The following is a 19,403-nucleotide window of genomic DNA, read 5'->3' on the forward strand; positions in this document are numbered from 1 at the left end:
CGATGAGACAAAAAACAATGGTATAAACGACAATGGTATATACTCGTAGACTATCTACATGAGATGAAATAAGAAAAATGGGAGGGAGGGAAAAAGAAAAAAGAAAAAAAATAAGAGGTTCTGAAAGGACATAAACATGGTGAATCTCGAGACCCCGAATGTATAACCTAAAAAAAGAAAAGACAAGTACGAATGTATAACCAAAAAAAAAAAAAAAAAAAGGACCGAGTATAAAGGCGGAAAGAAAAATATGAGCCTAATCTACTATACTATACTATGCCCAGTCCAATGCGCTCAGCAGATGACGAAGAGGGGTAATAATGCTGATGTTGGGAATTCTGTCCGGGAACATTGCCATTCGTGGCCGGCGCAGCCGTAGCGCTGGCACTAGGATGACCACCGACATGGCTGTGGGATTGCTGGTTGATACTACTGCTGGGGAAAACTTGGTAATGCGCTTGAGAAGGCGCTGCCTGCTGGGCGGGATGAGGGAAATATGATGATGATGATGATGCTGCGGTTGTGGCGCTCAGTCCACCACCAGGACTTATCCCATTACCTGTACTGGTACCAGTGCCAGTGCCAGTGCCCAAGTTTCCAAAGCCTACACTTACAGGTGCATTGCTACCACCGCCATAGGGAGCCTGTTGACCACCGGGAAGGACCATATTATTTGGCGCGCTTGCCTGACCTAAACTTCGTCCGCGCTCACGCATGCGGCGGCCTTCCATTAATCCACGCAGACCACGTTTATGCAGACCAATGACGGCGCTGGGTTCGCCTTGCCATATATATGGTTCGTCGTCGTCGGTACCGGCAGAAGGATGATTGGCGGTGCCGCCTAGTCGCCTGCGCCGCTCCCGGTCTCGGGCAAGCCGGCGTTCAGGGGTGCGTTGTTCGCTTGAAGACATGTCGTATTCGGAATCAGTGTTTGTGGCCGTGCTTGCGGCGCTGGCGAGACTGTCGTCGTTTGCGCCAGGGGTGGTATTGGCCACCCGTGTATCGATACGAAGGTCTTCAGCAAGTTTTTCTGCCAACAGGGCTTCGTGGTCTATAGCATTGCCGTTGATAGGAGGGGATGTGGTAGATTTGGCGCGGTCAATGTCCAAAAGGGGTAATGTGGAAGAACCGCCATTGGTTGACCAATCTGGAGCGGTAGAGTTTGCATTATTACCAAGGGAAGGAGTGCCACCTGCCGTGGTGGTGTTCGAGGTAGAGACGGGCGCTTCATTATTGTCGACATTGTTGTCACTGCGTCCGAGACCTACGCCACGTCCACTGCCGGCGGCAATGGCGGCGGCATTGAATACAGCGGCAGCGTTGCGCTGGTTGAGAATCTGATGAAGTCGCTCAACGGTCGCCTCCAGCAGGCCGTCGATTTGGTATGGACGGGCGAGTTGGAGAATAGAGCAGAGAATCTGCGGCGTGCAAAGTGAAGAGCTGGGCGGAGGTAAGGCAGATGTGTAGAGATAATGGACCAGCGCTTGGAGGGTGAGATGTGTGTGAGGGAGATAGAGTGTTCGAACTCGGATCCAGGGCGGGAGAGATTGAGGGTTAGGAGGGAAAACGCTCAATCGTGGGTTGAGACAAAACATTGAACCTGGCGGCTGTTCGTCACCACCGGCCAGTGTGGTCGCAGCAGAATACGACGAGACGCCGCCGATGCTTGGGGTAATGGTGATGCTAGAGTTCCGGGACGGGTGTGAAAGATGAGATTGAGGATGAAGGGTGTTGTTGTTATTCTCCATTATCGGCATCGTCTGAGCCACGGCGGCCTGGTACAGGAGATGATTAAAGTATGGACCCCAACGACGAGCAATGAGGCGAGAATTGACAGGCACGCGCTCGCCGCCAAGGGCGACAAGATCCATGTCTGCCATTTCCCGCAGGGACAGGGCCATCTGGCCAAGTTCGACTGCGGCTTTCGACTGTGGCCGACCATTATTCATCCAATCGGTCTTGCCGCCGCGCTCAGGAATCGTGGCAGGTATGCCGGGGGAGCTCGCCGAAATATACCTCGAGAGAGGGCCTGCCTTGCGCGGGTTATCGTAGAGTCCAAACGCTTCGAGCTCTACTAGACAAATATTCGAAAAGTTTATACGGCGGTGGTGATAATCATCTACAAGATTCCTTCTCCGGTTGCCCAAGATTACATATGTGTTTCGTCGACTCCACAGGACTCCACGGTTCCAACTGCCTTGATTGAAGATGCTGCTTCCAGCATCGATGCGGCTCCACGTTAACGTGGCCAAATCCAAAACCCAAAGTGCATACTCTTGCTTGGATGAAGTGAGAAAGGTTCCACTGACAATGAAATGATTATTGATGATGCCACCGTTGGGGAACCGCAAACCAGGTGGAGAAAATGATCCTTGCATCGGTTTCTCCACCAACGTGCCATCTGGCAAACGGACTTGTAGCTCGAGTTTGACGTCCAAAAAATTGTAGTTGGAGTAGACGAGCATTGGAGAGCCTTCTTGGACTGGATTCTCGATTTCCTCGCTCGATTGTGCGCCGGAGGCGTCTCCGGCACCAAGCTGTGCGGCGGACATGTTGGGAAGCGGAGCTACAACACTTCGATATGCACCACAGCTCCTCCCGAGCGGACTCGTTGCGGTCCACTTTAGACTTCGCAGATTGAACACGCTCACTTGCTCAATGTAATGGTTGGCATTGTCCTGACCGCCCACAACGACCATTTCAGCGCCCCCAGCACCATCGAGTGACACGCCCAGCGTGCCCGAGTGCGGCTGGTTTGATGACGGAACATTGTGATGCATTGACGAGAGAGGCGCGTCCGCCGAAGTGTATGTGCCAGAGGACGGCAGGATACAGGCGCAGTGCGCATATCGTCCTTGTGGGGCTCCGTCTGTTGCAATGGCAGACCACGTCCGTGTTGGTACATCGTAGATGTGAACATCCGACTTGACAATCACTTCTGGCTGCGGCTGCTCCTCTGGACCCGCAGCACCAGGCGATCTCTGCTGCTGTTGCTGCTGTATTGAGGGGGTTGACATGCCTCCATAACAGACCAGCTTCGTGTCTCCTAAGGCGCAGACACTGTGAAAATAGCGTGGCGATGGAATATCCCCAGAGGCCTCAATCTTAGTCCAGTGACGTTTGATAAGATCCAATTCGTAAAGGTCTGAAGTCATTTGTGCTCTCCTGCCAGATAACCGACGACCACCAAAGACGTAGAGCTTATCGCCAAGAATGGTTGTCGTGGCACCAACCAAAGAGTGAGGCTCATTGCCTGTTGTGCGATGGACGTTACAGACTAGGCCAGAGAGATTGGTCGAGGGCGTGCTGGTTGTAGCCACTTTCTCGGCTGCAAATGACTGAGCCATGTTGTTGAGATTTGCATTCGAATCAGAGGCGGGCAGCCTTGTTGCTGCCGCGTTGGTGGTGTTCGTAGTAGTGGTTGTAGTGCCAAAGGGGTCACGGTCAAAGGGCTGCTCTTGCACCGGCTGCCGGAAGAGGCCCGATTGGCTGGTCGTGAAATCGTCAGGATGGCTGCCCGAAGGTGACATGTAGCTGGTTGAATAAGATGGGGGCGACGCAAATGGTCGCGAGGCCATGGAATCCATGGTACTTGCTCTGACGCTGCGGCTGCAGTCTCTGCTTCTTTTTCTGCTGCTGCTGCTTCTTTGGGGATGATCGCTGCTACGGTCAGCGGAGCTTTGGTCGGCACCTCTCGTGCTCCTCGTACGCGAGGTGGTCGTACTCGTCAATGGCAAGAGGGCAGAGCGATCCAGTGGCGTCAGAGGTGTCTCAGCGCTGGCGTCTGTGCTGGAGAAACTGGTGGCCGAGTTGGGGACGGCGTCTAGGGGTTGCGCAAAGTCGGGGATTCTTATGGGAACATGTCTTGGACGCGGTTTACGGGAGCCAGTGGAAGCTTTGGAAGACGTCGCGCATGTAGAAGAGGACGAAGATAAAGACGAAGTCGCCGAGATGGTTGGCGCACCGTCTGTCCGATCAAGGGCCGCGGGAAAGGAGGTATCCGAAGCGCAACCGCCGGGTGATTGAATTGGTGACCAATCCGGAATTATGATGGGCACATGTCTCGGCGAGATTACAATGGGGACATGTCTCGGCCGATCGCGGGGGCCAGCACTCTTGTCGACGTGGGGGCCCGCAGTGGAGATTTGGAGAAGCAGCCGCCGTTTTGATGCAAGCCGAATAGCAGCGGAGGATAGTTCGTTCAAAGTTCCTACCCGAGAATTCCCTGTGCCGTTTGATAATGATGATGACCGCGGCGGTGCTGTTGCTATTGCTGCTGCTTCACTCCGAAGTGATGGTCTCCGTTCGCCAATGCTACCTCGAGGGGAGAGAGGGGAGCACGGTGAGCCTCGATGGCTCCGCGTGTCGGACTGGATCATGGTCAGTCCAAACAGACGCCAAACGTCAAATGCAATCCCTTGATAGGAAAGGGCAACAGCCCGTCCCTGAAGGTCGAGGACAAAAAATTGACCAGCAACAACAAACGGCAATGGCGGCGGCCGGAGAGTAAGCCAAAGGGAAAATAAAGATGAAACACCATAGGAGTCATTGAAAAGAGGGATAACAGAGTAAAAGAAAAAGAAAGGGAGAGACGGAAGGGGAAAAGAAAGAAACGTACGAGCAACCTTCAGATCCAGCGCAGAATCGACCTTTGGGTCCAGGTACGGCAAAGGGAAGAGCAAGACTTCCTCCCCTGCAGCTCTGGGCCTAACTGCTGTGTGGAATCGTCTTTCTCTCTCTCTTCCTCTTTCCCCAGTATGAAGAAATGACGACTTCTGTTGGCTTAGGGTTCGAGGCTACGGCTGGCGACGTCAAAGAGAGTTTCTAAACCGGTAAAGGTTAGCCATGGGCTGTCCGATGTATGAGGCAAAAGAGAGGCACAGAGAGGGAAAAAAAGAGGCAAAGCCAAAAAGCTAGATACAGCTTGGGGCGGGAAGGAAAAGTATGTGGTGCAACCAGGGGCGTACCGAACGGTGTTCAACGCTTCTGCAGGGAAGTTGCCTTTCCCGTGCGTCCGGACAACGTCGAGTGGTCGAATGATTGGCGGTGAAGCGGCGCGGATCAAGGGGATGCAGATGAGCTGCAGCAGTTTGACGGCGTCAGAAACCTGGATCCGTTGGAGATACGATCGATCATCCAGGGGTTTGACCGCCTGTGACTTATTTTGTCGGTTGGGGAAAGAGAGTTGAAAAGTGAGAGCGGCAAAGATGGAGACGACGAGCAGGGTAGGGGGGGAATAGTTGTGGGGAGGTATTTGGTAACAGCTTCTAAGCTGCAAGGCTGTGAATGATCGACGAGTGACAAAGGAGAGGGGGGGGAGAGCGCCCGGACTGCTCTCAGGCCTGTGGGTGACTCTATTCCTATGACTTACAATCACTAACTAATAACCAAAAAGTAATGAAATCAACCGCAATAATAAAAATCCATCATAATAATATTACTGTTAGAGAGTCTTACCAAGATGGCCCCATCACTATTGCCCCTGACACTCGACATTACCCGGCTATCATCAACAAGTTCCCAAATCAGAACAAAGAAAAACAAAACAGGGAAGAACAAAGGCAGAAAAGCAAGGGACCGTCATCCGGCATCTCTTTACCTTGACTACTGGGCTACGTGCATATTCATACAACTGAGTTATATGCTCTTCGTCGAAAGGAGAATTTACAGTGGTCCAAAAGGGAAATCGACAATACATTGATGAACGGATTCTAGCATGGGTCATATCATATAACATTTGTCCCTTTTTAGCGTCATGCACACCGCCTCACTTGCATCACTTGGAATCACATCCGGGCGCAGACACAATTAGCTGGTCTCGTTTCTTCTTTCCACTTTCCATGCACACAGAGAGAGAGAAAGATCATTGCTAAAAAAAAAAAGGTCGACATGGATCCAAAATCGAGATCCCATCACGTGGTGCATTTTCCCATTCTCTTTGATGTACCAAAGATTCATATTAAACACTCATAAGATCGTCATCATTATATTATAATCTGACACTGTTCTTCCTCCTTCTCTTCCCCGTCGCCCAGGTATCCTCCATTTCAACCGACGAGCTGTTCGTATGCTGCCAATTTGGGATATCATAGCGCACATGTTGCGAACCTGAGCCGTAATTACATGAAACAGATTAAATTCAAAAGGATATCTTTTTCCGCCGCAAATTTTGCCGACAATCAGTTGCGAGCCTTGCCTGAATGACCAATTTACTGGGCGCTGCTGTTCTCCTGAGGCAGAGGAGTGAAGCGCAAGTAGGGCTTGACCGAGCGGAACTTGGGGAACAGAGTCTTGGCCTCCTCGTCCTTGACGCTGGGGGCGACAATGACGTCCTCACCGGGCTGCCAGTTGATGGGGGTAGTGACACGGTGCTTGTCACCAGTCTGGAGCGAGTCGATGACACGGAGGACCTCGGCCGAGTTGCGGCCAGTGGAAGCGGGGTAGGACAGGATGAGACGGATGGTCTTCTTGGGGTCGATGATGAAGACCGAGCGGATGGTGAAGGCAATGCCCTTTTCATCGACGTTGGTGGTGTCCTGGTAGTCGAGCCTATAATCCACAGTCAATTCGTCATTCTCTCATCCATTTTCGTCCCCGGGAAAATGCAATAGATGATCACGCACATGTCGTAGAGATAGGCAACCTTGCGCTCCTTGTCACCAATGATGGGGAACTTGAGGTTGACGTCGGAGATCTCGTTGATGTCCTTGATCCAACCACTGTGGCTGTCGATGGTGTTGGCGGAGAGACCAATCAGCTTGACACCGCGCTTGGTGAACTCAGGCTCGAGCTTTGCAAAGGCGCCGAGCTCAGTGGTACAGACCTAACGCATCCAAAAATATTGGTTAATAGGTTTATTTTCAGACTCTGGCTGAATTTGGACTTACGGGAGTGTAGTCCTCGGGGTGCGAGAAGAGAACGACCCATTTGTCACCAATGAAGTCATGGAAGTTGATGCGACCGTGAGTGGTGTCGGCATCAAAGTTGGGGGCAGTGCTGCCCAGGCGGAGGGGAGCAGGACGCTGGTCGGCAGACATTTGGCTATCATGGGAGTCAGCATTGGGACGCCAAAGGGATACAGTACAAATGCTGGGCAAAACATACTGTATAGTCTAGGAATAAGAAGGTCAATAACTTGACAAATCTATGCACGGCGAAAAAGAAGACACAGAGAGAGACAGGCAAGATTGATGAAGAGGAAAGGAGAAACGAAAATGACAGTCTATGAGCGGGGCAACGATTGGTTATATAGTTGTTTGTACACGTCTATTGCTGATCTCCTCTACGAGTAGCAACTCTATTGATTATCTGTGGTGGATGGCTGTCCCATGCCTGTCCTGGTCTAATCCGGATCACGCAATTCCCCCCCATTATTCGCCCTCTGGCCGCGCCCCTTCTGTTTACCCCACACAGTAGAAGAGTCTGAATATCTTCATACGTGGGTCCCTGGATGGCCAATACCTTGACAGTTATCAGTATCGATTCGACGATAGTGATATTCTCTTCATGTAATAGTAATAATAATCATTGCTCGAATGATTCCAAGCTTGAATTGCATATCTTCCCGTCAGATCCATTCCCGTTAACGTCGCCCTGCCAATCCTCGGAGATGCTATATGCTTCTGCCTTTGACGGATCTACATGCATTGAAACCTCTATTATACGTACCTTAGTATCTGCAGATCAAGTTGCCCCTGCATGTCATGATACTCGGAGATTATTTGCAATGCCAATCTCCTTGTCAAAACATGCCATAATCGTGCTGTAGAGACTTGGTGCCCCTCCCCCTCCCCCTCCCGGCCCCTCCTTTGGTTGCCGTTCAGGGTCTTCGGCACGGAGAAATTATATTCCGCATCAACACCAAAACTCATTACACAATTCATGCAGTGTATCAACAATAACTAAGCAAACAAAAAAGCCCAAAGACAGACCCTCAATACACAGTATATTTCTCTACTGCTGCAATGGCAGAAGCACCCGACGCACACATTGACCGCACCGCCGGTCTGGCATACTGGAACTCCATCCCTGCCACCGTCAACGGCATGCTCGGCGGCTTTCCTCAAATCAGCCGCATCGACCTCGTCGGGTCCGCCAATTTTCTCACCAAACTACGACGCCAATTCCCTTCTACAGGACCTTCTACTTCTGCCTCTACATCAAGTATACCTTCATCACATCCTTCACCCAATCAACAACGTCTCCCGCCTCTTAGTCGCGCTGTTGATTGCGGCGCCGGCATTGGCCGCATCACGCACGGCTTCCTCAGCAACGTCGCGCAGACCGTCGACGTTGTCGAGCCTGTCGAGAAATTCACGACCGAAATCACGTCTGGCAAGTCATTTGCAGCACTACGCGAGGCAGGGAAGATAGGGAATGTATATAATGTGGGCCTAGAAGACTGGGATCCAACCGTGTGCCATCGGTCCTCGAGCTCTGAGACCGTTGCCCCAGAGTCGCAGGAACATGGCGATGGACCGCAAAAGAAGAAACAAAAAACTACAGACGCCCCCAAGTACGATCTCATTTGGAACCAGTGGTGCGTTGGACACCTGACGGACGAGCAACTGGTCGCGTACTTGAAACGATGCGCGCAAGCTCTAGCCCCAGGCGGGTGGATAATAGTGAAGGAGAACAACACGACGAGTACGAAGAAGGTGCCGAATGTGAAGCCTAAATGGATAGAAGATGAGGAAGAGGAGGATCTGTATGACGAAGAGGATAGTAGTGTGACAAGATCAGATGGTAAATTCCGTGCCATTTTCGAAAGGGCGGGGTTGAGACTCGTCAAGGCTGAGCTCCAGTCCGGGTTCCCGCGGGGCTTGTTTCCTGTAAGGTTTTATGCGCTGCAGCCGGTCGATGCGGGAGCTGTGTGATTCAGCATTGAACTTTGGGCTTTTCCTCATCTACCATTTTCTAGCTTGTTTGTATTGGAGTTCAATACCCAGCATGGGATTAGGCGGCAGCGGGTCACGGAATCACGGTTTTCTTTCCATCTAAAAGTATATGCGTATTAAATATAGAACGGTAGTTGTGGTAAAATGGGTATTTGTAAGATGTATCTTCGTCAATGAACAAATGAAGATGTTGGAAATAAAAAAAATAATATGGCAGTGATGCGTAGACGATCATGCCAATGCATAAAGGACCTCGATAGAGCTAAGCAGGGTATAGAAATCAAGCTCTGGTGATAGAAAACAATGGCAGAGGCGGCGAGGAGAAGTAATCGAAATGACGAACTCCCTCGAGAGAAAAACTCATCGCCGTACTCCTGCCATACCCAGTGGTCCGAATGGTTCTGCCCCAACTCCTCTCGGCTCCGCACCAGTGTGCATGAACCGGAAGACTTCTGTCATAGGGAGCGACGGTTTCTTCGCCATCATCGCTGCCCGATGTTCGCTTTCCCGTCTCAACTGGAACTCCAACCCGGCCGCTCCAGATTTTCTCCTCACACCAACAACCTCCATCTCATCATCGGGTATATTTCGCTCCTCGTCCTCATCACCAGCAATTGCTTCCTCATTATCCTCTTCATCACTGCTCTCCTCGTCTGGATCGCGCAGTTTGCGGCGCAATCCCGTGATTACATTTTGTATGCCACTTTCCTGTTCCTCACGCGTATAGTCTGCATCCCAGTCGCGAGCGCGAGCCTCTTCATTGGCAGCTACACGGGCCCAGTCCCATAGCGAGTCGAGCTCCTTTTCGGTGAGACGAGACGAAGACGCGCTGCTCGTGGGATCTGGAAGACCACCGACGGTGGCAGATGGTTGTGCATGGTCTCCACTTGTCTGCCCATTGGCGCTCTGATTGTTGCCATTTCCAAGCGCCTCTGTAGCGATTTCTCGACCGCGATCGACCCAATCTTCTACAGCCGGCTCAAGTTTCTTGCGTAGTAGCTGTCCGAGTAGTGACTCTTCCGTACGGCCCGGGAAAGTAGGCAGTGGGTAGACAATGGTCGAGGAAAGGAGATCATGGTGTGTAGTCAGATGAGCGGAAAGTGTTGCAAGATGCTGCGATATGATTGTTGCTAGGGATTGAAGAGAATTCCTGAAGATGTAAGAGTTGTGGTCAGTTGGGGTGTCGTAGAAACATCAACTTGTGATGGGGAAAGTCTGTAAAGGAACCGCTTCCAAATCACTTACCAAGGCGGCAGCGGATCGCTCATGTGAATGCTTTGTTGGAGCGACGCCAGTGAGCTTGTCAACTGGAAGAGTCGTTGGCGTGTTTGCTCCAAAGCTTTGAGGTCTGCCGCATCGAGAGACGTCATCTTGGGGTGAGTAAATCAGACTCCAGGGACGGAAAGGTCGAGCTCGGGAATTAGAGTAGGAAAGCTAAATATAAGAGTAATGACCAGAGAAGAAAGGTGACGTCAAAATGGTTGTGACCCTTCTGCGACCAAGGAATGGCGATTGTATTTCAATTTTGGAGCTGCGGAGCTTGGTGATAGTTTGTTATACAAGATCCGAGGTTTAGATGTGGACGGATGTCGGAAGGTCAACAAGCACACTCCGAACAGACCACCAAAATCATTCCATAAATGGAATTGCAGAATCTACTTGATATCACGACTTGTGTAATAGAAAAATGAACCTGATAACAGAGATTCTACAGGTAGTGAAGCATTGGGAATTGAAAAGTTGTAGACTCCGAGCAATAATTGCCTCGTGTGAGCGACTCAATATCGTCGGGTAAAAGGCTGATGAGATCCGAAATGGTCTGCAATGGTGTTCATGTTGATCTATGGGGTAAAGTGGCCCGACAAAGGGCCTGGAAAATGCTTATGAAACTTGCGAAGCTACAGGATTGCGACTGCGTGCACAAAAGAAGAGGCATTCCAATTCGAACTTCATGCGAGGCTTGTCTTCGTTCAGTTGTCATTGCACACAACAATTTTGGTTTAGATTAAGAGAATACGAAGACCAACATGATCAAAGATGATGAGTCAATGATTCGGACGCGCATGGCCCTAGACCCGGGGAGGAAAAGGTGGAGGAAAGATGAAGGCAAAACCAAAGCAAGAGAAGAGTCCAGTCATCAAAAAGATGAAACGCCTTCCCGGAAAAGCATGAGACGTGACATTCAATAACGCATCATCGTGCCATAATGGACGATTACGTCGTCGCGTGCCCAAAACGTTAACTACCAGACCATACCAAATTTCCGAAAACATTTGTATCCCAGTTCCAACTATTCTAATTGCGCGGTTCAATCACGCGCGCCAAAACGCGAACATTATCGACGAATCCACGAACCAGATCTTCGTATTGCGACTCCTTGCTGTCGCGCGCCAATTGTCCGTGCTTGCGGAGTTCAGCGGCAGAGACTTCCACTTCCAATTCATGCTCTTTATCTGTCTTCAGAGCAGCCTAGATTGAAAACAGGTTAGAAGAAAACTCGCGAATAGGTTAAGAAAGATGCTCACCTCGAATGGAGTGACCTGCGTCAAGTCAATTTGATATGCGAGATGCTTGTAACTGACGCGATCCTTGTTGCGATCCGTCCTGCGGCCGCCTTCTCGACACTCGACTAAGCTGTCGATATCTCCCTCATAATTCATTTCAAGATTGACGCTCACGCGCCAATCAAAGGCAGTACGCGGACTGTAGATGTTGAGATCGGCTACTCTCGCTTTGACAATCTTCGCCAAAACTTTGCCCGTCTTTTGATCAGTGGTGACCCGAACCTTAACCTTGTGGCGTGGGTTGAGCTGGGCTCGAATCGAAGGTGGAAGCGTCGAATGAGCAGAAGAGGACAATTCATAGAATGTATCACGTTCCCACGTATGAACATAGTTCATGGGAATCCGGGATTTGTCTTTGCCGGGCTGGGAATTGACGACAGCCTTATTGAGGTATTCATTAAGCGTGCGATGTTGTGACTATAAGACAATGTTAGGGAACAAGGCTTAGAGGATCGGAACACGCGACGGTTACTTGCCTCAGTCATAGAACTTCTAAAATTGAACCTTATGCTAGGGTCGTCATGTGCAATGATACATTCGGACATGACCGGAAGGTGCACTCTCTGATTTGTATGTTTGTCAATGAGCTGGCCCAGCTTAGCCTCGACTTCCAACTGTGCTCCTTGGCCAGGGGCAGCACCAGCACCGCTGGCTCCAACATCCTGTCTCACTACAACCTCGGCAAAAAGGAAGTTGGACACAACTCGTGTCACCTCTTCATAAGGGACAACACCCATGAAGCTGGGCTCCCAAGGGCCTAATAGGCCGTTCTCCGAGACCGATCTAGGCAAAGGAGGAACTGGTCCACTCTCTGGTGCAGCATGAGTTCCATTGGAATCAGGATGCGCACTAGGTGGGTTCGAGGCTGAGATCTGAGAAGGAGCTAGTGGGGGCGGTAGCGGCGGTTTTTGATCGCGAGATTCATGCTTAACAGATGCGGTCGGCTGTCGCCGATTCGGCATAAGGGGACTGCTGCTGGTACTTCTACTGGCTTTGCGCGCGAAGATGGGCGGCTCATCATATCGCGGTCGCTTTCGAACCGGCTGTGGAGGCGACGCAGCTGAGCTTGAAGTCTGGTCTTGCTCACGATGGGGCCCCGGAGGTGGGATACTCGCAGTGCCCATTGGCGCAGACAGACGTCCCGGCGAATCTTGCGAAGAAGGACTTTGTTGGTGAAGCGACGGAGGTGGACTTGTGGCCTTGTGGGCAGCAGGGGCAGAATTTCCAGATGCAGATTGGCCGAATGAATTCGGACGATCTGAGTGAAGCGGCGGGCCAGAAGTAGGCGAGGGCGAAAGTGTATTCATTCGTTGTCCATCTGACTTGGACGCAGATGTCTGTGAGACGCTCCTCGAGCCGTTGACATGGAGGGCTGAAGGAAAGGAATCACTAATTGACGGAGCAGGCCCAGGTGGCAGGACCGAACCATTGGGAGGAATGAGCTCTTTTCCATCCTGCGCAGAGCGCCTGTGAAAGCTTTCCTCGTGGCTGGGGTAGAGCGGATCGGTCTGTTTCCGCTTCGCTGGAGTCACTTGTCCATTCCACGCCTCTTGACTTCCATGCCTCATCTCCGTCGACACATGCCTGGATAAAGAAGGCACCGTTTTGGGGCTCACACTGATGCTGCGCTCCCGTTCACGATCAAGGTGGAAATCTCTGCTCGATCTGTCCGACTCACTCACGGGGACTTGCATAGGGCCATAGGTGTGGGGCGATCCATCTGGCCTGACTAAACCACCAGATTGAGGTGCCGGAGGGGAAGCAGCATGGTGCAAAGGCAGCCCGTAGGATCCGCCCGACCGGCTTCGCTGATCGTTGAACGGGCTATGCTGCTCCTGCACAGAGTTTGACGATAATCGTTGCGGATGACTGTTGGGATGGCCTAGGGGAGTGTTCGGCTGCGATGAATGCAACTGCGGCTGCGGCTGGTAAATCGGACCATTGTGAGGGCCAGGTGGTACTAAGGGAGATTCTCGAGAAATATTCAAGGGCGCATGGCCATGGGCGGAGCCCGGCGTAGAGGGTGAAGGATGGACGGCGCTTGGATGTGAGCCTCCAGGAGTATATGGCGCCGGAGAGGGATGGCCATAAAAGTATTGCGCAGGTTGGTGCGATGGAGTCGTCGCAGCCTGGCCCTCTCGCGGATGATGCGGTTGCGGCGGTGCGCCATGATTAGGACTCTGACCCGGGTGAGGAAATGGATAGCCAGCGCTGCTTGGGTGAGCGGACGAGGGTGTCTGATACGGAGAATAGACAGAAGGATGCGAAGAAGAAACAGGAGGAGAACGAAGGTCGCTTTGCGATGGCGGCTGGATGGGAGGTGGCTGCGGCGGTCTGTTCAGATAACGCTCCTGGTAGGGCGATGCGGACGGAGGATAGCTGACATGCGATTTGACGGGCGATGTCTGCGACGGTGCAGAAGGTTGTGATTTTGGCGCGTTGCCTGCATCCGGGTTGATGATGGAACGAAGATCCATTTTGAGCAACCAGTAATACGAGCAACGGGAATCGATTTCAAGGCAACTTCTCTTTGTGATGGTCAAAGGACTGCGGCGGTCGTAGACCGACGCAGGTGAAGAGAGTATTGACGTCTATCTGGAGGATTCAGGCACATTCGAAGTTGAAGAACTCGAAATAACCTCGGATTCAAAAATGCAACCCAGGTTCAATCAACGTTGCGATGGCTGAGAAGAAGTCCTCTACACGCGCAGCTGTCAGCGGTTCAGGAGGTTGACCCGCACTTTCCAACACACACGCATCTGGAGAGGCTCGCGTGGGCAAAAGTACTTTTTGTCCTTTGACGAGTGTCCTTAGCTGTAATATTTCGGTACCAGCACAAGCTCTTCTCGGTATAATCACATAAGCTCTGATAGTGGGACAATTCTGGCCCTCAACACCAAATGATTAGTGTACAGTTAAGTTATTCAAGAAAGCCATATTTTGAGAATGTGTTACCCTGAATATTTGCGAGACGATCATTCAGGGCCAAGGTTTATTTGGGGATCGTGAACCATAATCATAATGGGTATTCGAGCTGTATTGTGGAGCTCATCACCTTTCCTGCTGTCCGTATCAGACAAATTCCCCGAGACCACAGGTAGTCGCAACAACAGGCTGTCTCTCTTTCCACTCGCTGACTTCTTCTTTGAAGCGGCTCATTTCAAGGCATCTGGTGTTGCTTGGGTTGCAAAGACATGTATGATGTATCGAATGCTCATAAATTGAACACAGTACCAGCCGCTCACGTTAAAGAATCTCGAGATATGTCACCGCGGAATATTTTGCAAGTACAACACTAATTTAGCCTTTTCTTCTGCCTGAAATCAACCCTGTATTATACCTCAGGGAACACATTAATTCAGGTCATTTCTACGCTGAATGATGTTGTTGGCTTAGCTGCATGCTGATGCGTTTCTATACTTAACTCTTCTCGAGATCATTGAGATAGAAGAGGTAGAGGTACTTCAGACCATTTGCGATGATGACGCTCACGTGATCGGGCGTGTCGGCGGTTGACGCAGGCGAGAGCGAGAGCGAGAGAGACAACGAGAGACAGCAGTCGAAGCTGGTAAGCATCACAACTCGTTCAACCCTTCGTTCGTCGTCTTCCCTTTCCTCTTCTCCTTTTCATCTCATTTCATATCAACTCCATCTGCCGTCGTCTGGCTCAATCTATTCGACGGATTTCTTTTCGCTAATTTGCATCCGATTTGCGCATCCAAGACAAGCCCCATTCTCCCCCGTCCATTAGTATCCAGCAAGGTGGGAGCAAGATGGTTGGCCTGACATCTGCCGCCGGCCTGGTTGGCTTTCTCTCTGAGCCTGACCCGGAGTTGCGTGTCTTTGCGCTGAAGAAGCTTGACGAAGAGATCGACTTGCTGTGGACTGAGATAGCAGGTTCCGTGGGACAAATGTAAGTGTGATGATAACAACCCATCGTACATCTCAACACCTAGCCGGCATTCTTCATCCGAAATGCAAGCGCTTGGTGTCCGTACAAACTTCTTGGAGCTGGGCTTTGTGAGCAATGCGCAGACTAATAATTGTTATGCAACAGTGAAGCTCTATACGAGGATGAGTCCTTCCCCGAGCGCGAGTTGGCCGCCCTGGTGGCCGCCAAGGTGTATTATCATCTGCAGGAATACAATGAGAGCATGGTATTCGCTCTCGGTGCAGGGAAACTATTCAACCTGGACCGCGAGGGCGAATTCGAGGATACAATAGTCTGTACGTGATGTGTAGCTTACCACCAGACTTTTGGTCAGCTCCAAAGCCTTTTACTGACTCTGCAAATCAAGCAAAATGTGTCGATACCTACATTGCTCTCTCTGCAATGCACAACCCTGCAACGCCTGCGAGCACCGTCAATCAGCCACCGCTGCAACTGACCACGGCATTCCCCCAAAACACAGCTGGCGGAGCAAATGCTTCCGTCGCCTCGCCCACGATGCCGTTCTCGCAGTCCTCGCTCCCCTCAAAATCCCTCCTTTCTCGTCAAGCAGTTACACCAACATTTGATCCGTCGCTTCCCGGCGGTGGGAACGCTGGCGTCGCTGGCGCCCATCCTGCCCCGCTCGCCCTGCAAAGAACCATTCAGAAGAACTTGCAACATGTCATCGAGCAGCTTTTTGAACGCTGCTTCCAGGCCGGCCGCTATCGCCAGGTTGTTGGCATTGCCATTGAGGCCCGGAATCTGGACATCTTGCGCCGGACCATTCTGCGAGCGAGCGAGGACCAAAAAAAGGAAGAGAGCACGTCAATTAACGGGGTCGCTGGGAGAGGGGAGGAACTGATGGAGTACGTGCTCGACATCTGTATGGATGTCGTCCAGGAAAGAAACCTGCGAAATGAGGTGCGCACCCCTCCTTTTCAATTTCTACCCACACAATCTTGCGAGCTCGCTTTCGACTAATCTTTCCATGATAGATTCTCAAACTTATCTTGGAACTTCTCAACGACATTCCCAACCCGGACTACTTTTCTATTGCCAAATGTGTCGTCTACCTGAATGAGCATGCGATGGCATCACAAATTCTCCGACAGCTTGTTGAAAAGGGCGACGCTAGGTCACTCGCCGTGGCCTACCAGATCTCATTTGACCTTTACGACAACGGCACCCAAGAATTCCTCACCAGCGTTCGTGAGGAATTGCCAGGTGTTGAGGAAGAGTCGCAGGCGCCAGCAAGCGAGGACGCTGCCAACAATGGCGAGAATGCTCAGGAGACCGACCAGCTTCTCTCGGAGCTACAAGAGCGCGCAGATGCTCACGCGCCTACGGCTCAGAGCAAGGCCGATACGTCTCTCACAGAAGAGCAAAAGAAGGCCTACGCTTCAATACGCAAGATCATTCGAGGCACAGCCAGCATTGAACTCAACATGGAATTTTTATACCGCAGCAACCATACGGACAAGAATATCCTGAACAAAATCCGGGACAGCTTGGAAGCAAGGAACTCCATCTTTCACACCGCTGTTACTTTTGCCAATGCATTCATGAACGCTGGAACAACGAGCGACGCCTTCTTCCGCGAGAATTTGGAGTGGCTTGGCAAGGCGGTAAATTGGTCAAAGTTCACTGCTACTGCTGCTCTCGGTGTCATTCACAAGGGGAACCTTGGACAGGGCCAAAAGCTTCTGGAGCCTTATCTTCCGCGAGACACTGCGGTGACTGGGTCCGTTTATAGCCAGGGTGGTTCTCTCTTTGCCCTCGGTTTGATCTACGCGAACCATGGCACGCACGTCTTGGACTACCTCCGCCATCACTTTAAGCAAGCGAGCGAGGAGGTAGTCCAACACGGTGGTGCGCTTGGTCTTGGTGTGGCAGGTATGGCGACAGGTTCAGAGGAAATCTTCGAGGATCTTAAGGCGGTTTTGTATCAGGATTCGGCTTTGAATGGTGAGGCAGTCGGTCTCGCCATGGGTCTGGTCATGTTGGGAACCGGAAATATGACCGCTTTGGAAGGCATGATCCAGTATGCTCACGACACCCAGCACGAGAAGATTGTCCGTGGTCTCGCACTTGGAATGGCGCTCATCATGTACGGACGCCAAGAGGCTGCCGACGAGCTTATCAATGGCTTGCTAGATGACCCCGACCCCACCCTTCGCTATGGTGGTATTATGACCCTGGGCATGGCTTACTGCGGTACCAGTAGCAATAAGGCTATCCGCAAGCTGCTGCATGTCGCCGTTAGCGATGTTAGTGATGACGTCCGTCGAGCCGCTGTCATGACTCTTGGTTTCATTCTTTTCCGAAAGCCTACCAGCGTTCCCCGCATGGTGGAACTGCTTTCCGAGTCCTACAATCCACACGTGCGTTATGGTGCAGCGATGGCTCTCGGTATTTCTTGTGCCGGTACCGGCCTCGAAGAAGCCATCGACCTTCTTGAGCCTATGCTCAAGGATCCTGCCGACTTTGTTCGTCAGGGCGCACTTATCTCGCTCTCTCTGATCATGATTCAGCAAAACGAGGCCATGAACCCCAAGGTGGCCACCATCCGCAAAACCTTGTCAAAAGTCATCAGTGACCGACACGAAGACGCCATGGCCAAATTTGGCTGCGCTATTGCGTTGGGTATCATCGATGCCGGTGGCCGCAATTGCACCGTCAGCTTGCAGACTCAGACTGGCAATCTCAACATGGCTGCCATTGTCGGCATGGCGGTCTTCACGCAATATTGGTACTGGTTCCCGCTCACCCACTTCCTTTCTCTCAGCTTTACGCCGACTGCGATCATTGGCCTGGACCAGGAACTTGAAGTGCCCAGCTTCAAGCTGTACAGTGCTACTCGTCCCAGCATGTTCGACTACCCTCCTGAGCAAGAAGTTAAGACCGACGAGGCACCTGAAAAGGTGAAGACTGCGGTCTTGTCTACCACTGCTCAGGCCAAGCGGAGAGCGCAGAAAAAAGAGAAGCAGCAACGTCGCGAGAGTATGGACATTGATCAGACCCCCACAACACCTCGCACATCGCAGCTTCCTGGTGATGCGATGGACACAGACGAGGACAAGAAGAAGGAAGACAAGTCCGATGTCGAGAAGAAGGAGGGCGAGAAGGAGGGCACACCGGCCGCCGAAAGCAGCAAGAAGAAGACGGAAAAGGAAAAGGTGGGCTACGAGTTGGAGAACATGTCAAGGGTTCTTCCCGGTCAAGTCAAATTCATCAGCTTCCCTGAAAGCAGATATGAGCCCGTCAAGAAGGTAGGCTCTCACTCTTTTTGCTTCCCTTTGATGGCTTTTTATTGTTCCATTGCTAACGAACCTTTTTTTTAAAAGCCTACTGGCGGTGTTCTTCTTCTGGTTGATACGGAACCTTCTGAGCCAAAGTCGCTCATTGAGCTCAAATCGAAGAAGCAGGCTGCTCCTGCTCCGAGCGAGCCATCTCAGACTCTTGAGGAGCGCATCAATGCCGCTTACAGCGAGCGGAATCGACAGCTGGAAACCCCTGGCGGCGCTGCTCAAGCTGCTGGCGTACTCACGGCGGTGGACGAAGATGAAGAGGGCGGCGAAGAAGCTGAATGCCCTAGAGAATTCGACTACCACACTGACGAGGAAATGGAGTAGACATTGTATCATTTGATTTCATCTTTCCCCTTTTTTTTATCGTTCTTCTTCTACTTCAACTTCGTCACGAGCTACGTACAGAACTGTCTCGTGACTAGCTATGGCAGCAGTTGGTTGTGTTTCTGCGGCAGCGTCGCGAGCATAGATTCATTCGCACGGAACATTGTAGATTTCTCGGCACTGTATACTATCTAGGAAGAGATAATTTTCATCATCTATTACATTTTCAGACTTTTTGTATTAATTCCTCCCTCGGGAACTCGGAATTGTGCCCAGAATGAAAATTGGATTTAACTGGTGGATGATTGGAGGAGTCGGGATTGCAGGAGATGGAATCGAGGTCACGTAGTTGGTTCGCCTCGGCGTCCGTAAATGTATG

The 19,403-nt window shown here is 51.4% G+C and overlaps 4 protein-coding genes across 4 annotated transcripts; 2 read left to right on the forward strand and 2 right to left on the reverse strand.

The window, feature by feature from the left end:
• Positions 1-202: 202 nt before the first annotated feature.
• On the reverse strand, positions 203-7,276 carry L228DRAFT_254775 (hypothetical protein). The gene is made up of 7 exons (XM_018333849.1): positions 7,105-7,276; positions 6,888-7,041; positions 6,624-6,823; positions 6,214-6,549; positions 1,144-3,306; positions 611-900; positions 203-559 (listed from the first exon to the last, which is right to left on the reverse strand). The coding sequence occupies exons 2-7, from the start codon at positions 7,035-7,037 to the stop codon at positions 270-272; spliced, it is 3,429 nt and encodes a 1,142-aa protein (XP_018191749.1). The 5' UTR covers positions 7,038-7,041; positions 7,105-7,276; the 3' UTR covers positions 203-269.
• Positions 7,277-7,860: 584 nt separating this feature from the next.
• On the forward strand, positions 7,861-9,170 carry L228DRAFT_242627 (hypothetical protein). The gene has a single exon (XM_018331486.1). It carries the CDS (start codon positions 7,965-7,967, stop codon positions 8,874-8,876), a length of 912 nt encoding a protein of 303 aa, XP_018191750.1. The 5' UTR covers positions 7,861-7,964; the 3' UTR covers positions 8,877-9,170.
• Positions 9,021-10,441, reverse strand: L228DRAFT_242628 (hypothetical protein). The gene is made up of 2 exons (XM_018331487.1): positions 10,143-10,441; positions 9,021-10,047 (listed from the first exon to the last, which is right to left on the reverse strand). Exons 1-2 carry the CDS (start codon positions 10,265-10,267, stop codon positions 9,258-9,260), a joined length of 915 nt encoding a protein of 304 aa, XP_018191751.1. The 5' UTR covers positions 10,268-10,441; the 3' UTR covers positions 9,021-9,257.
• Positions 10,442-15,024: 4,583 nt separating this feature from the next.
• Positions 15,025-19,345, forward strand: L228DRAFT_242630 (26S proteasome regulatory subunit Rpn2). The gene is made up of 5 exons (XM_018331488.1): positions 15,025-15,374; positions 15,519-15,688; positions 15,760-16,313; positions 16,388-18,661; positions 18,737-19,345. The coding sequence occupies exons 1-5, from the start codon at positions 15,235-15,237 to the stop codon at positions 19,022-19,024; spliced, it is 3,426 nt and encodes a 1,141-aa protein (XP_018191752.1). The 5' UTR covers positions 15,025-15,234; the 3' UTR covers positions 19,025-19,345.
• Positions 19,346-19,403: the final 58 nt, after the last annotated feature.

This window comes from Xylona heveae, assembly GCF_001619985.1.
Source record: "Xylona heveae TC161 unplaced genomic scaffold L228scaffold_1, whole genome shotgun sequence".
NCBI classification, from domain to species: domain Eukaryota; kingdom Fungi; phylum Ascomycota; class Xylonomycetes; order Xylonales; family Xylonaceae; genus Xylona; species Xylona heveae.

What these genes read in the sequence shown, in the direction of transcription:
- L228DRAFT_254775 (XM_018333849.1), bottom strand. Translation starts at nt 7,037, where the DNA reads ATGTCTGCCGACCAGCGTCCTGCTCCCCTCCGCCTGGGCAGCACTGCC. An exon ending in GTTGCCTATCTCTACGACAT is followed by an intron (nt 6,550 to 6,623) that starts GTGCGTGATCAT and finishes TGTGGATTATAG; the next exon opens with GCTCGACTACCAGGACACCA. An exon ending in AACTCTACCGCTCCAGATTG is followed by an intron (nt 901 to 1,143) that starts GTCAACCAATGG and finishes CATGTCTTCAAG; the next exon opens with CGAACAACGCACCCCTGAAC.
- L228DRAFT_242627 (XM_018331486.1), top strand. Translation starts at nt 7,965, where the DNA reads ATGGCAGAAGCACCCGACGCACACATTGACCGCACCGCCGGTCTGGCA.
- L228DRAFT_242628 (XM_018331487.1), bottom strand. Translation starts at nt 10,267, where the DNA reads ATGACGTCTCTCGATGCGGCAGACCTCAAAGCTTTGGAGCAAACACGC. An exon ending in AGCGATCCGCTGCCGCCTTG is followed by an intron (nt 10,048 to 10,142) that starts GTAAGTGATTTG and finishes TTACATCTTCAG; the next exon opens with GAATTCTCTTCAATCCCTAG.
- L228DRAFT_242630 (XM_018331488.1), top strand. Translation starts at nt 15,235, where the DNA reads ATGGTTGGCCTGACATCTGCCGCCGGCCTGGTTGGCTTTCTCTCTGAG. An exon ending in ATTCGAGGATACAATAGTCT is followed by an intron (nt 15,689 to 15,759) that starts GTACGTGATGTG and finishes CTGCAAATCAAG; the next exon opens with CAAAATGTGTCGATACCTAC. An exon ending in GATATGAGCCCGTCAAGAAG is followed by an intron (nt 18,662 to 18,736) that starts GTAGGCTCTCAC and finishes TTTTTTTAAAAG; the next exon opens with CCTACTGGCGGTGTTCTTCT.